The sequence below is a fragment of the Triticum dicoccoides genome, chromosome 3B (assembly GCF_002162155.2).
Source record: "Triticum dicoccoides isolate Atlit2015 ecotype Zavitan chromosome 3B, WEW_v2.0, whole genome shotgun sequence".
Classification (NCBI taxonomy): domain Eukaryota; kingdom Viridiplantae; phylum Streptophyta; class Magnoliopsida; order Poales; family Poaceae; genus Triticum; species Triticum dicoccoides.
Window position 1 is genome coordinate 246,750,937 of NC_041385.1, and position 16,026 is coordinate 246,766,962.

Sequence of the window (16,026 nt, forward strand, 5' to 3'; positions counted from 1 at the left end):
TGAGCCCAGTTTTGTAATTAGGGTTATGATGGCGCCTTCTCCAAATATTAGTTGTAAAAATTCTACCTTGTATGACTTTTTTAGATGATCAAGTGCTAGTAGTTCTATTGACTACTTTAATTTATCACGCGAACGTGTGGTTTGAAATTTTGCGGGTTCATATTCGGTTGCTGTTTTGCCTTGGCTGTTTTCGACCCGTATCCGAAGACAGACGCGAACTGTAAACGCACTATAAAGGTCCGTCGTGCGAGACTGGCCTCTGGATCGACCTCCTCCGTGCGAAATATTTCCCGCATGGGGATTTCTTCGACGCGGCCTCTCGGGGGTCACCCTTTTGGAACTCCATTCAATCCCTCAAACCCTTCTTCGCCAGGGGCGCAAAGTTTGGGGTTAACAATGGACGCTCCACGCGCTTCTGGCTAGATCTTTGGATTGGCCAGCGGCCTTTATGGTCGGAGTTTCGCCAACTCTACTCCATAGCAGTCGAGCCCGACCAACTGGTTGCTTCGGCTCTTAGCTCCTCCCCACCCTGCATTAATTTCAGGCGCGAACTAACGGGGCCGGAGTTGGCGGATTGGGATCGCCTTCGGGCTTTGATTGCGGATGTCCGCTTGTCGGATTCCGCGGACACGATCACTTGGAGGCTTTCGGGCTCTGGCAAATTCTCTGTCAATTCCTTATACAGAGAGCTCTCCCTCGGCCAGATCCCGTCGGCGGCCACGGGTCTTTGGAAGGCTAAACCCCCCCTCAAGATCAAGGTCTTCCTCTGGCAACTTTGCCAAGATCGCCTTCCTACCTCTATTAACCTTGCTAAACGCAATGGCCCCGCCTCCGGTCCTTGTGCGTTGTGCGGGGCCCCGGAAGATGCTGACCACGCTTTCTTCCGGTGCTCTTTGGTTCGTTTTGCCTGGAGCGCGGTCCATGAGGCCGCGGGGGTGGATTGGGATCCACGCTCCCGATCCGAGCTCGTGTCTTCCTTGTCTCTGGTTCAAGGCACGGCTCATAGGGTCATGTGGACTTGTGCGGCGGCCATGTTATGGGCTATTTGGAATATTCGTAACAAGTTTACTATTGAGGGCGTGTTTCCCTTGCATCCCGCTGACGTTATCTTCAAATGCATCGTGTTCTTGCAGCAATGGGCTCCGCTGGGAAGACAACAGGACTCTGATCTCCATCGCCAAGCTATTTGTCGTCTACGCTCTGTCTACTCCGAGTCTCGAGCTCCGTCGTCCGCTCCATTGGCTGCCGCATAGGGATGGGCAGCCCCTTTTGGTCCTAGTAGCATCCGAGCCTGCGTGCTCGTTTTGTTTGGCCGATAGCGCCTTGTAACACACTTTATTCGCTCGTCTCGCGGCTGTTTCCTGAACCTAATCGCTCTTTGTCTGGCGACCTGTGTTGGTCCTGTGGTTGTGATACTCTGCCTAAGTTGAGGGCTTTATTAATTTAAAGCCGGACGTCCCTGACGTCTATGTTCTAAAAAAAAAAGGTCCGCCTTATAAAGAGTCTACTAGAGATGCTCTTAAGTTGTTAGTAATTCCAAACAAATTTGAGCAGTCAAGTTCTTTATTTTAGCCATGTATTTCTTATTCATACCATACATATTTATTTATATTTTAGTAATGTACTTATTTATTTTAGCTGTATGATGGCGCTGACACAATCATAGAACAAGTAATTAATGGGCCAGCAGATTCAAAAAAGAAAAAGAAAAACATCAGAAACGCCAGCAAATCAAGCATTGCAGACACTTGGATCAAATAAGGGAAGCTGTGCTATAATCAACTTCAATTAATGTTCCGCAAATAACAGAGTTTCTTAGCCCAGTCAAAATAGCCCCATGCAAAGCTACCGTCGTAAAGTTGTTACTAGCCAAAGCCCTCAGCATCTGCACTTGTCAATTCATTTCTAAATGGATAGTAATACAAAATGTGTATGTTTCCTAAATAATTTCTGGGGCTTCAGAGTGGTAGTTGGGTGGTTTAGGGCATCCGAGCACCACATTGCACAGTTAGATCTGCACAATTTCAGAACTTCGAGCAGAAAGAATGTGGGAGAAGTATGGATGTGTGTGGACTTCGACAGCCTATTTGCAACTGTCGACTTGGGAAAACAGTCCTTCAAAGCTGCCTGACAGCTTGGCCGCAGCCCCTTCTACCCTTTGATAATCCTGACATTAAGAAAAAAAAAGATTCTGTCAGAAATACTACGACATCGCCAAGCATACTATCATCAGTCCTATATCAAAAGCCCCTATGATAATCGTGACATTAAGAAAAAAATATTCTGTAAGAAAACTACGACATAGTCAAGCATACTATCATCAGTCCTGTGTGAAGTCATCCGTTTGGGATGCTAGAGCAGTCAATAGCATAGTTCCGTGACATAATCAGTTCTCCCCATACACACTTGGTTGGAGATTACAGATTGTTTTTCTTCGCAAGAATATTAAGGGATGTAATAATATACACTATCAGCTCCTATCGTTATTTCCTACACAAGAGCCCATATAACAGAGCACCAATTTTCCCCACTAGCGTGCGGCTAGAATTTTAAATACGTAACATTTATGAATGCTTAGTGGAAAAGGAAGGACTCTGCTGCAAAGAGTAATACTGATACCTTTCCAATAAGACTCACAACCAACGGACCCGTTCTTGAAATCCGATGAGACCCTACATATCCAAAACGTCAATCAACAATAATCAAATGGGACTACAACGTAAAGATAAATGAACTATTTTCCTTGGTGATTAACTAGATAATTAAACTAGAGCCTCCTATTACAGACATCATACCTATGTACACATCAGAAAACTCCAAGCATAGCTTTGCAACCACCGGAGCAATTTTGACCTGAATAAGCATACCACAAACCCGAATTAGATAAAGACTGAAATATTCTTTATAACATTTAAGCCTCAAAGTTCACTTTCGATAAATGACAAGAAAATTGAATACCGAACACAAATGTAAGTATCCTACTGTAACCACCATGACGGCACCACTGGAACTGTAGAGTCAATCCCCAGTGTAAGGGTAAAACATAGTATAAAGTTGAGACACTTATTTTGGGACGGAGGGAGTACATAATAATAAGTTAAGCAGAGCGCAATGGAAGTCATGAACATAATGTTTCGTCAAATATAAATTGTTGAAATAAAGTGATTATCACTAAAGACATATGCAGTTTTCTACATAAAGGTCTACGTGGACACAAAGTTAGTTTGCAACCATGAATATCGGTAGAGCACTTGTAGAATACTCTCTGAGTTTGTAACAGTAAATACATGGCAGTCTGGACACAGGTACAGCTTCCAACATGCAACTTTGATGGGTACTTCCCATTTTCATATGTTAGTAAACGATTATAAAATTATTATAGTAAAAAAGGGCAGCCCGGTGCACGTAGCTACCGCTTGTGCAGGGTCCAGGGAAGGGTCCGACCACTTTGGGTCTTTTGTACGCAGCCTTTCACTACATTTCTGCAAAAGGCTGTTTCCAGGACTCGAACCCGTCAAGGCAACAGCTTTACCACTGCGCCAAGGATCCCCTTCTTATAAAATTATTGCGGTGTAAAAATATTTTTCACGGCAAACCTAATAATACTATTTCACTTGACCCACATATATGTTTTACATATGCTATGAGTCAAAGTTCCAGAAGTGGATGCACGCTTTCTAGGACATCGATGTATTTACTAATCGAGATAGTAGTTTTCAATAACAGATTTATAATTCACAACAAAAAAGAACATATTTAGAAAAGACAAAGATGCATACATCTGGGAGTAAAGTGCTGAGATGTTTTGATAGAAAAGGTTTCGTCCTCAGTAAACCACTCTCTTGGGTATCCAGAAGACAATTCCACTCCATGTCCAGTTCATCCACATTAGTTGCAGAAAGAATGATCACATTCTTGCATTTGATCTGCATAGGAAGTTATCTTTGAGTCAAATGAAAAAAGGGAGTGTGTGCTAGCATGTTTTAAAACGCAATCTGAGCACTCCTTGCAGGTAGGACTAGGCATTTTCAGATCAATGCTAATTGAAGGCCAGACTTCACGTTCAGTAACAATGATTAATATTTTAGACATAAGTATGTCTTGTTTCCCCAGATAATTGCCTTTCACCATTTGGTTTGAATATCATTTTCTCATCTCTTTTGTCCAATGTGTTCTCTCATGAAATGTTGACCAAACCAAACCTTGTGGCAAAAGGGAAATGAGGTTTTGAACCACATATGATAGTTTTGCAGAATCTAGATCTCTATGAAAGGCAAAAAAGAGGCACCAAATATTTCAGTACCGATCCAAAAGAAATGCACCAAGAAAACAGAACATACCAGTGGCAATGGGAGCATCTTGTGATGTAATAATTCGGTAATACCTTCTGGCAACAAAGCCATCTGAAGAGAAGTGGAAACGAGTTAAATTATGAACTGCAGTTTGTACTTAGCCCAGAATAAGCATACACATGCATATATATTCAATAGATCTGATTAAATCCAGATTACCTCATTTCGATTACCAATGTAACTGTTCCCTATGAGTTGACTAAGATGCTCCTCAAACTCTTCATCAGGAGCCTCCATAAATGAAAAGCCAACGTTAGTTGATGCAAGGAAATGACATTTTATCAGGGGAGATTCATGAAACAGCCATTGGCATATAACAACAATTCATGGATATGCAGTTTTTACATTTGATGGTGCTGGGACAAAATGATTTCTTGCTATAGTAATAGTGCAACCCTATCAGTCAACACACAATATTTTCTTAGCTAAATAACAAACAAAATGCAGAAATCACACCCAAGTGCAAGAACAGCAGGATTTATACACACAAAACAAACAAGCATGAATTAATAATATAAGAAGTCATTTAGCAGCACGGAAATGTTAATGAACGCACCAGGTGAACTCCAAATGCTTTTGCAACACCAGCCAATGAAACATCTGAATGTAGAGGCCCAAGTGCCCCAAAAATAAATACCTGTACAATATCAATCACATCACATGCCAAACTTGAAAAGGTTTAAAATGCAAAAGCCTACAGAAACTAACCACGTCATCAGTAGATTTACACCGTTCGACTTCCTCGGCAACAGAATCAATCTGCAATGCAATCACTTATGTGTCCATTAGATTTAAATGAAAAGAAACATGACAAAGTCGGAGCTTAATAGTACACTTGGTAACAATACTGCAGCAACCTATATGTGCACAATTGAGCTACCATATAAAAGATGTAGGACATACGGCTATGCCGATCCATTATATACAACTTACTTCATTGTGAACAACCGTGACATGAGAAACTCGCCAGCCAATTTCATGAAGCTTCTTGCACAAGGCTGCGCCAAATTTATCCTCAACTGTGCCAAACCTGAATCACAAAAATGAATGAATGTCTATTTAGTGTATAAAAGACAGTATCCACAAAAAAAAAATGCCCAAGCCTGGTCATCAATCAAGGATAATCAATGAAATTTACGAAACCGAGCCAAAAATGAAACAGGAACACACTTCTAACAGTAATAAATAAGCCTTGTATCAAATATACTTCGGATTATGGGATAACTGGTTACACTTGTATTGAGTTAAATGATCAAGCCGCATTCTCTTAAGGCAGACAAATGGGCTACAATCCTTTCCTGATTCTTTTATTACTATACAATAATTTGTTTTGCATCAAGTGGCTGGGGAAGTATAACAACACTAGTGTAAAAAACGCTCTTATATTATGGGACGGAGGGAGTAGCATTTATCTAAAAGGCAAGGCAAAGAAGAAAAGGAATTTGCAAAGATATCACATAAACTTCAACGATCATAAAAAAGACCAGGATGAAGCAAATGCAAGACTAAGCATCATGTAAGTATGAGAGATTACTCACAATATTTCATCACCAACTACAATAACTGAAGCCGAACGTGAGATCATTTGCTCTCCCTCAGCATTGTTCATGCCATTGCTTGCAACAGAATTAGTTTCCGTTTTGTTGCTAGTCTTCTTCGCTCTCCCAGCTCTTTCAAGTCTTCCATCTGATAGCATGTATGCCGGTCTAAAGCTGTTCCCAGTAGATGAATCACTAAGAAGTGCATTTGGAACAGTATCATATATGCTCCCAATGGATGTATACCTGCAATGAGGGCAAGCACACAAAAACTCAATACAAATCAGGAAGTTCAAATTAGATCTCAAGAGTACTTTGCAACGGCTTAAAATTTAAGGTGGTGTTACACAATGAGCTGAAGTGCAGAAACAGAAGTAGCAAATTGCTCATCAAAAGGTAGACCAAGTACTTTCCTTTTAGAGATTTGTTTTAGAACAGCAGTGCAAAAAACTACATTTTGACCTATAGACTACACATGATGAAACATAAGAGCAAATATACAATTGAAGGTCCGAAAATGGAAAAGAACCCACCCCTCATCATAAAGGCTGCAGTATTTGACCTTACAGGTTAAGAGGAAAGACCAAACATCCCTGTCACAGAAAAACAATGCTCCTTACATTTGGATTAGCAGTCTACGGAACGCAAGCTTGAATTATTTACATGATCAGGAGAAAAACCTGTATGACCAATCCAAGATAGGATTCACCCTCATAAAAGGAGGCCAGCCAGGCGAACTAGGAGAGAATTGTTCTTGACCGACCTATATTTTCAAACTGAATTACTAATAGGTGCGCAGATACCAGTAAGTGTGAGAATTCTGAATGGAGATGGGCACAAGTACTGTATATAATAGGTTTGCGGAGACTCGAAGAATAATTGAACAAGGTACAACAGAATTACCGCATTTGGATCTCCAATTCTAGTGCCAATGAAAATGGCTTTAGTAGACTTCTCTTTCAATAGGCCTTCTAGACCAGATTTGAAATCTGATCGGATAGTTTCCAGTGGCAAACCATAACTAGCATAGAGGAGAAAAAATAGAATGAAATATCCTTCATTTCACTTCTCAAGAATAGCAAAAAGAATGAAACAAATCCTAGTGGGTTCTTACGTTGAGACTGTTTCATAAGTGAATGAGTTGATTTCAGGGAAAGCACAAGGGGTCTCGAAATAGATTGTACGCAGCGGACAGTTTTGAACAGTATTGATTTGAGCTTCGTCCCCAGAACTTGTTTTGTGAAGATAGTAGCCTGCCCGTATTAAATGCAAGAGTACCTAATGATACAAAACACTGATATCTTGTCAAAACTTACAAACAGATGTTAATTATCACCATGGCATACAAAAAAAAAGATGAAGAGAAGAGAATGTAAGATATTACGGTTGAATCCTTCCCGCCATTAAAGCTGAAGGCAATCTCCTCAAACCTGCAAAAGTGAAATTACTGGGAAATTAGAGACTTCGACTTGAACAGTATCCAATATCCATAACGAGTCTTGGTACTCAATCCCCAGATTAACACCCAAGCATCCAGCGACAGGACAAACAAAACCTTTTTAAAAACCACAAGGAGAACAAAAAAGCTTCAGACTATCAATATACATTTTGAGAACAGGCTTTACAAGTGGTTTGAACATAGTGTAATAGTGTGTCCATACTGGTTAGATCGGGCCCTTTCATCATGAGAGAAAACTGGATACAGTGACATGCATGATATATGATGGGTGTTTATGCTCCTGAAGGATTTAACTGATTTATTTCCCTTTCCTCGTGAAAGAAACATGATTGCAGTGACCCTTAGCAACTTGAGTGATAACTGGAGAAGTATCGGAAACCTCTAAATACATTACTCCTTTGATCTTCCCGCGAGCAATCTACTAGTTTCCATTGTTTCAGGGTACAGGTTGTTAACTCATCCACATAAACCACTGGCCTAATCTTCTAATGGAACCGACAAAAGAGAGTTTATGATAGGCGAATCCAGCACCAATTATTTGGGATTAACGACTAAACAATGCTATTCTGCCAGCAAATCTGAATTACATGGATCGCCTCAAAGGTGAAGATCGCAGCATATTTTCGGATGCAAAAGCAGAGATGAAAACCATTACTGACTGACGCAACCACCTCTCTATCAGGTAGAGGTGCGTTTGCGGCAGGGGAAAATACAAGTGCGCACAGAGACAGATAGCACATTGGAGGTAAACAGCCGCAGAGCAAGCAACTTAAGATCTAACCAGTCTGCCCCAACTCAATCCTCCTGCGGACTACGGAGTAGGAACCTACCCATCCGCCGATGCCTACACCTCCAGCTACCGCCCCCCCATCTCCCCGCTTGATCGGTCAACAGAACCGGGCTGTATCCCCGCCGCCACCCGCGACCGTCAAATGAGTCAAACCCGATCGCGCGGGCCGGCGCTCGCGGCGAGCAATCGCATCCCAGATTCTTCGGTTCCGGGTGAATAGACACGGAACTAAAACAGCAGCACTAGGCCAATCCGATGAATCCCCAGCTCGAGAGTGAAATGGAGGGATGGAGCGGCGTACGGGTAGAGCGCGAAGGCTCGCTGGACGACGTAGACGGCGTTGTCGTACTTGGTGCGCAGCCGGCCGTCGCTGCTCGCCTGGACCGCCGCGTCGATCTCCATCCCCGGTGAGGCGACTTGGGGCGGAAGAAGAAGAGATTGGGAGGAGAGCAGTTGTGGACTTGAGAGGAGGCGTGACTCGTCGGCGTTGGACGAGGGAGGGAGGGAGGGATGGGAAGCGAGGGATGGGAAGCGAGGGAGGCCTCGTGTGGATATTTCATTCGGGTGCTGTTTCCTGCAAGTATTTTACTCCAACCACCGGGACGAAATATCTTATCTCTCTCTGCTTCTCTTTCTTCTGTTATATGCTCGCGCGTCGTGCGTGGACGGCTGGATGCGGCGTGAAGCTGACATGGCTTGTCGTGCTATGGCCTCCCTTGTGGGTGGACAAAGAGAGGTCCTGCACTCGCTTTGGGTTGACCACAAAACAAAATTAGACGAGGAAAGTATAATCCCCTAATTCTCCCTCACGGACCAATTTCCCCCTCAACTCTAAAACCCCCTAAAATGTCTAAAACTGGATCAATTAGACAGAATTTTGGGCGGTATTTGAATAGGCTGGATGAGATTAGTCAGGCCAATAGATGACTTGCACTAGGCCCCGCGGCGGCAACGAATCCTAGGCCCCGCGGCGCACACCCACTCCACACTGTCATGGCAGCGAACCTAGCTCCCGCTGCGGCGCACACCCATGGCATCTGGTAGCTCGTCCAACAGTCATCGTTCCTTGTCCATGGTGTCGTCGTGGCAGTCGCCGATGGCTTATCAGGAGGCGTCGATGCAGTACGTGCCTGGCGTGATTTGCCACTTTAAAGTGAAGGCGCCAACGTGCATATCGTGGAGCCTCGCCAATCCTGGCCGAAGATACTACAACTGCAGCAAACCGCGGGTGAAGTGTCTTGACTTAGCCAAGGTGGATTCGGTTTGATAGTTCGAGTTCTTCACCGCAAATCCGTTCTTTGAAATTTGCGTAGGGCGTGGACTGTCGGTACTTCAAGTGGCATTACGATCCCCATAACGAGTTTGTCAGCCAGCTGCTAGGCGACCTGTGGGATGTTGTTTATTGTGTGAAGACCGATGTTAGGAAATTGAAGACGGATAATCATTAGCTGGAGCAATCTTTGATGGAAGCCAAGTGTAGCATTGCTGATGGTGATGTTCATGTCATTGACTTGAAAGCAAGGCACTATGAAGAAGTGTTTGCTCCTCTCAAGGAATTGGAGAGATGCAAAATGAAGTTCAAAATTGCTATCTTGTTTTGCATTCTGTTTGTGATGTACATGACCTACAAGATGTGACTGATCAATAAGTTGTTTGCTATCTTGTTCTAGTTGCAATTATGCGGTGTCATAGTTAAACTATTAATTTGTTAGCTATCTTGTTTTGTGTGTCATGAATCTTGAAGCGAATGAAATGATTAATGTATCTTGGTTTAAAGAGTTGATGTATCTGAATTTATTTGTCAGCTATCTGAAAGTAGATGTATGTGAATTTATTTGTCAGTGAACATAGCTTACTAAACTTTGAGCTTTCTGAACTTAACTAAACTTTGAGCTTTCTGAGCTTAACTGAACTTTCAACTTTCTAACTTAACTGAATCTTTGAGCTTTGTGAACCTACATAGCAGTGCACGCACTGTTGACTAGACCCACTTAACATTGAACCAACGCAATGTTGACTTAGCTCCCACTGAACGCATCCACTAGCTCGCCTCACGTTTAACAGGAACACACCCAGGAGCTCACTATCATTCCCCATTCCACATCTTGCCCTTCCTCATCTCTCCCATCCACATGTCACCGACGATGAGGTCCAGCAAAGTCGTTGCTTGGGATGCTGCCGTGGAGAAGTTATGCAAGGGAGATGCGGAGAAGAGGAAGGATGTGGAGGAGATCTCCATATGGTTTCTGAGCCTGCAGTCGTACGTCGACCACGCAAGGGTCTCATCACGATTCTGACGGAGGAAGAGAATAAAGGGATGTTTCCCGACGGTCATGGAGTGCCTCCAACCGAGATTTTCCTCTAGGCTATGAACGAGGCAGAGAAGTCACCAAATCCGATGCAGCGAGCGAGGTGGTACATGTACCACTCGCGTCATCGCCCTGGTCCTGCTCCAGTGGAAGGCCTCATTGGCATGAAGATTGATGTGCCAGCTCGAGTTAAGCAGGTTATCATTAGCGATGACGAGGAGAGCGAGGAAGAGAGGAGAACAGTGGAGATAAAGAGGAGGAGCAGAGTGGGGAGGAGGAGAATGCGAGTTGGGATGAGGAGGAGGTGCAAAGTGGGGAGGAGAAGAACGAGAGTGGGGATGAAGAGGATGAGCAACAGATGGCGGGTCTGAAGACGTGCAACCTATTCTGGTGGACTCTGACAGTGAGGAGGAGGAGTAGATGGCGCCAGCTGAAGACGTGCACGTGGTGGTGGCTAAAGATGATGTGGCGATGGTGGTGTGCGATGATCTCGCAACTAGGGGACATGACCATGCCAATTGTGGCAGAGGAGTACATCCGCTTTGATGTCTACTACACAACCTTCTTCTTGTAGACGTTGTTGGGCCTGCAAGTGCACAGGTTTGTAGGACAGTAGCAAATTTCCCTCAAGTGGATGACCTAAGGTTTATCAATCCGTAGGAGGCGTAGGATGAAGATGGTCTTTGTCAAGCAACCTTGCAACCAAATAACAAAGAGTCTCTTGTGTCCCCAACACACCCAATACAATGGTAAAGTGTATAGGTGCACTAGTTCAGCGAAGAGATGGTAATACAAGTGCAATATGGATAGTAGATATAGGTTTTTGTAATCTGAATATATAAAAACAGCAAGGTAACAAGTGATAAACATGGGCGTAAACGGTATTGCAATGATAGGAAACAAGGCCTAGGGTTCATACTTTCACTAGTGCAAGTTCTCTCAACAATTATAACATAGATAGATCATATAACAAGCCCTCAACATGCAACAAAGAGTCACTCCGAAGCCACTAATAGCGGAGAACAAACGTAGAGATTATGGTAGGGTATGAAACCACCTCAAAGTTATTCTTTCGGATCAATCTATAAAAGAGTTCATACTAGAATAACACCTTAAGACACAAATCAACCAAAACCCTAATGTCACCTAGATACTCCATTGTCACCTCAAGTATCCGTGGGCATGATTATACGATATGCATCACACAATCTCAGATTCATCCAACCAACATAAAAGTACTTCAAAGAGTGCCCCAAAGTTTCTATCGGAGAGTCAAGAACGTGTGCCAACCCCTATGCATAGGTTCCCAATGTCATGAAACCCGCAAGTTGATCACCAAAACATACATCAAGTGGCACATGATATCCCATTGTCACCACAGATAATCACGGCAAGACATACATCAAGTGTTCTCATAAAAGACTCAATCCGATAAGATAACTTCAAAGGGGAAACTCAATTCATCACAAGAGAGTAGAGGGGGAGAAACATCATAAGATCCAACTACAATAGCAAAGCTCGGGATACATCAAGATCGTGCCATAGAGGGAACACGAGAGAGAACACAAGAGAGAGAAAGAGATCAAACACATAGCTACTGGTACATACCCTCAGCCCCGAGGGTGAACTACTTCCTCCTCGTCATGGATAGCACCGGGATGATGAAGATGGCCACCGGTGATGGATTCCCCCTCCGGCAGGGTGCCGGAATGGGCTCCTGAGAGGTTTTTGGTGGCTACAGAGGCTTGCGGCGGCGGAAATCCCGATCTATCTTCTGTTCTGGAAGTTTTAGGGTACGAGAGTATATATGGGTGCAGGGGGTACGTCGGAGGAGCTACGGGGGCCCCACGAGGCAGGGGGGCGCGCCCTAGGGGGGCGGGCGCACCCCCACCCTCGTGAGCACCTCCCGTATCTCCTAACATGTACTCCAAGTCCATCAGGTGGCTTTCCTTCCAAAAATAACTTCTCCAGTTGATTTCGTTCTGTTTTGACTTCGTCTGATATTCCTTTTCCTCGAAACACTGAAATAGGCATAAAACAGCAAATCTGGGCTGGGCCTCCGGTTAATAGGTTAGTCCCAAAAATAATATAAAAGTGGATAATAAAGCCCAATATTGCTCAAAACAGTAGATAAAAGTAGCTTGGAGCAATAAAAAATTATAGATACGTTGAAGACGTATCAAGCATCCCCAAGCTTAATTCCTGCTCGTCCTCGAGTAGGTAAATGATAAAAAAGAATTTTTGATGCGGAGTGATACTTTGGCATAATTTCAATGTAATTCTTCTTAATTGTGATATGAATATTCAGATCCGAAAGATTCAAGACAAAAGTTCATATTGATGTAAAAATAATAATACTTCAAGCATACTAATCAAAGCAATCATGTCTTCTCAAAATAGCATGGCAAAAGAAAGTTCATCCCTACAAAATCATATAGTTAGGCTATGCTTCATTTTCGTCACACAAAGATGTTCCCAACTTCTATACCCCCGGTGACAAGCCAAGCAATTGTTTCATACTTAAATAATCTCAAACTTTTTCAACCTTCACGCAATACATGAGCGTGAGCCATGGATATAGCACTATGGGTGGAATAGAATATGATGATGGGGATTGTGTGGAGGAGACAAAAAAGGAGAAAGTCTCACATTGACGAGGATAATCAACGGGCTATGGAGATGCCCATTAATTGATGTCAACATGAGGAGTAGGGATTTCCATGCAACGGATGCACTAGAGCTATGAATGCTCAACAAAAGAAAACTAGTGGGTGTGCATCTATTTAAGACTCTATTCAATTCACTCAAAAGAAAGTTTCACATATCTTGAATACCAAGTATATTAACATTAAGCAAATTACCATGCTATTCAATTCACTCAAAAGAAAGTTTCACATATCTTGAATACCAAGTATATTAACATTAAGCAAATTACCATGCTATTTAAGACTCTAAAAATAATATAAGTGAAGTATGAGAGTTCATCTATTTCTTAAAAATAAAACTACCACCATGCTCTAAAAGATATAAGTGATGCACTAGAGCAAATGACAAACTACTCCGAAAGATATAAGTGAAGATCAATGAGTAGTCGAATAATTATACAACTATGTGAAGACTCTCCCAATTAATAATTTCAGATCTTGATACTTTATTCAAACAGAAGGCAAAGCTAAAGAAAATGACAATGCAAGGATAGCACAACTCATGTGAAGAAGCAAAAACTTAGGCTCAACCGATACTAACCGATAGTTGTTGAAGAAGAAAGGTGGGATGCCTACCGGGGCATCCCCAAGCTTAGATGCTTGAGACTTCTTGAAATATTATCTTGGGGTGCCTTGGGCATCCCCAAGCTTGAGCTTTTGTGTCTCCTTAATTCCTCTCATATCATGGTTTCTCTTTTTATCAAAAGCTTCATTCACAACAAACTCAACAAGAACTCGTGAGATAGGTTAGTATAAACCAATGCAAAACCTTATCATTTTCCACTGTAACAAATCACTAAAATTATTATTCAACATTGAATACTAAATGCCTCTGCATATTTAATACTCCTATCTTCAAATAGAATCATTAAACAAGCAAACATATGCAAACAATGCAACCATAACAGCAATCTGCCAAAACAGTACAGACTGTAAAGAATGCAAGAGTATCAATACTTCCCTGACTCCAAAAATTATGAACTAAAAATTCCAATGTAATAAATTTATCAGAGATCAATATGCAAAAATATTCAACATTATACCACTCTCTGACTTTTCTAGGGGATTTTTGCAACAGCGGTAAACTTTCTGTTTTTCAAACAGCAACATGTATACTAGCAAAATAAGCATGGCAAAGGCTATCCTTGACTTCTTTATTAAAACTAAAGATGCAAAACATTATTCTAACTAACAGCAAGTAAAAACTAACAAAAGGAAATGATGCTCCAAGCAAACACATATCATGTGGTGAATAAAAATATAGCTCCAAGTAAAGTTACCGATGAACGAAGACGAAAGAGGGGATGCCTTCCGGGGCATCCCCAAGCTTAGGCTCTTGGTTGTCCTTGAATATTACCTTGGGGTGCCTTGGGCATCCCCAAGCTTAGGCTCTTGCCACTCCTTATTCCGTAGTCCATCGAATCTTTACCCAAAACTTGAAAACTTCACAACACAAAACTTAACAGAAAACTCGTAAGCTCCGTTAGTATAAGAAAATAAAACAACCACTTAGGTACTGTAATGAACTCATTCTAAATTCATATTGGTATAATATCTACTGTATTCCAACTTATCTATGGTTCATACACTCCGATACTACTCATAGATTCATCAAAATAAGCAAACAACACAATGAAAACGGAATCTGTCAAAAACAGAACAGTCTGTAGTAATCTATATCAAGTGTATACTCTGGAACTACAAAAATCCTACCAAATTAGGAAGTACTAAGAAATTTGTGTACCAATCCCGGGAAAAAAGAATCAGATCAGAAACACGTTTCTGTGTATTAACAAAACTAATTTACTGGGTGCAAAAGTTTCTGATTTTCAGCAGGATCAACACAACTATCACCGTAAGCCATCCTAAAGGTCTTACTTGGCACTTTATTGAAACAAAACCTATAGAACATGATTACTACAGTAGCATAATCATGTGGACACACAAAAACAGTAAGGATAAATATTGGGTTGTCTCCCAACAAGCGCTTTTCTTTAATGCCTTTCTAGCTAGGCATGATGATGACAATGATGCTCACATAAAAGATAATAATTGAAACATAACGGGAGCATCATGAAGCATATGACTAGCACATTTAAGCCTAACCCACTTCCTATGCATAGGGATTTTGTGAGCAAACAACTTATGGGAACAATAATCAACTTGCATAGGAAGGTAAAACAAGCATAACTTCAAGATTTTAAGCACATAGAGAGGAAACTTGACATTATTGCAACTCCTACAGGCATATGTTCCTCCCTCATAATAATTTTCAGTAGCATCATGAATGAATTCAACAATATAACCAGCACCTAAAGCATTCTTTTCATGACCTACAAGCATAGAAAATTTACTACCCTCCACATAAGCAAAATTCTTCTCATGAATAGTAGTGGGAGCAAACTCAACAAAATAACTATCATGTGATTGAAAATTAAGATCAAGATGACAAGTTTCATGGTTATCATTATTCTTTAGAGCATACGTGTCATCACAATAATCATCATAGATAGGAGGCATGCTTTCATCATAGTAAATTTGCTCATCAAAGCTTGGGGGACTAAACATATCATCTTCATCAAACATAGCTTCCCCAAGCTTGTGGCTTTGCATATCATTAGCATCATGGATATTCAAGGAATTCATACTAATAACATTACAATCATGATCATCATTCACATATTGTATTCCAAGCATTCTATGTAATTCTTCTTCTAGTACTTGAGCACAATTTTCCTTCCCATCATTTTCACGAAAGATATTAAGAAGACGAAGCATATGAGACAAACTCAATTCCATTTTTTGGTAGTTTTATTTTATAGACTAAATTAGTGATAAAACAAGAAACAAAAAGATTCAAATGCAAGATCTAA

At 41.7% G+C, this 16,026-nt stretch overlaps 1 protein-coding gene across 1 annotated transcript; it reads right to left on the bottom strand.

Moving 5' to 3' along the window:
• Nucleotides 1–1,756: 1,756 nt before the first annotated feature.
• Nucleotides 1,757–8,677, bottom strand: LOC119275749 (FAD synthase-like). Its single transcript, XM_037556649.1, has 16 exons — nt 8,441–8,677; nt 7,275–7,320; nt 7,005–7,168; nt 6,794–6,911; nt 6,571–6,653; nt 6,424–6,483; nt 5,891–6,136; nt 5,286–5,382; nt 5,061–5,111; nt 4,909–4,989; nt 4,512–4,583; nt 4,341–4,403; nt 3,780–3,926; nt 2,796–2,853; nt 2,620–2,672; nt 1,757–2,167 (listed from the first exon to the last, which is right to left on the bottom strand). The coding sequence occupies exons 1-16, from the start codon at nt 8,539–8,541 to the stop codon at nt 2,084–2,086; spliced, it is 1,524 nt and encodes a 507-aa protein (XP_037412546.1). The 5' UTR covers nt 8,542–8,677; the 3' UTR covers nt 1,757–2,083.
• Nucleotides 8,678–16,026: the final 7,349 nt, after the last annotated feature.

Bases quoted from the DNA above. Each gene is read 5' to 3' on its own strand.
- LOC119275749 (XM_037556649.1), bottom strand. From the start codon at position 8,541: ATGGAGATCGACGCGGCGGTCCAGGCGAGCAGCGACGGCCGGCTGCGC. The intron at 5,383-5,890 runs GTGAGTAATCTC...TTTGTGATTCAG, and splicing joins GTAGTTGGTGATGAAATATT to GTTTGGCACAGTTGAGGATA. The intron at 2,854-3,779 runs GTATGCATCTTT...ATGCTTATTCAG, and splicing joins TCAGCACTTTACTCCCAGAT to GTCAAAATTGCTCCGGTGGT.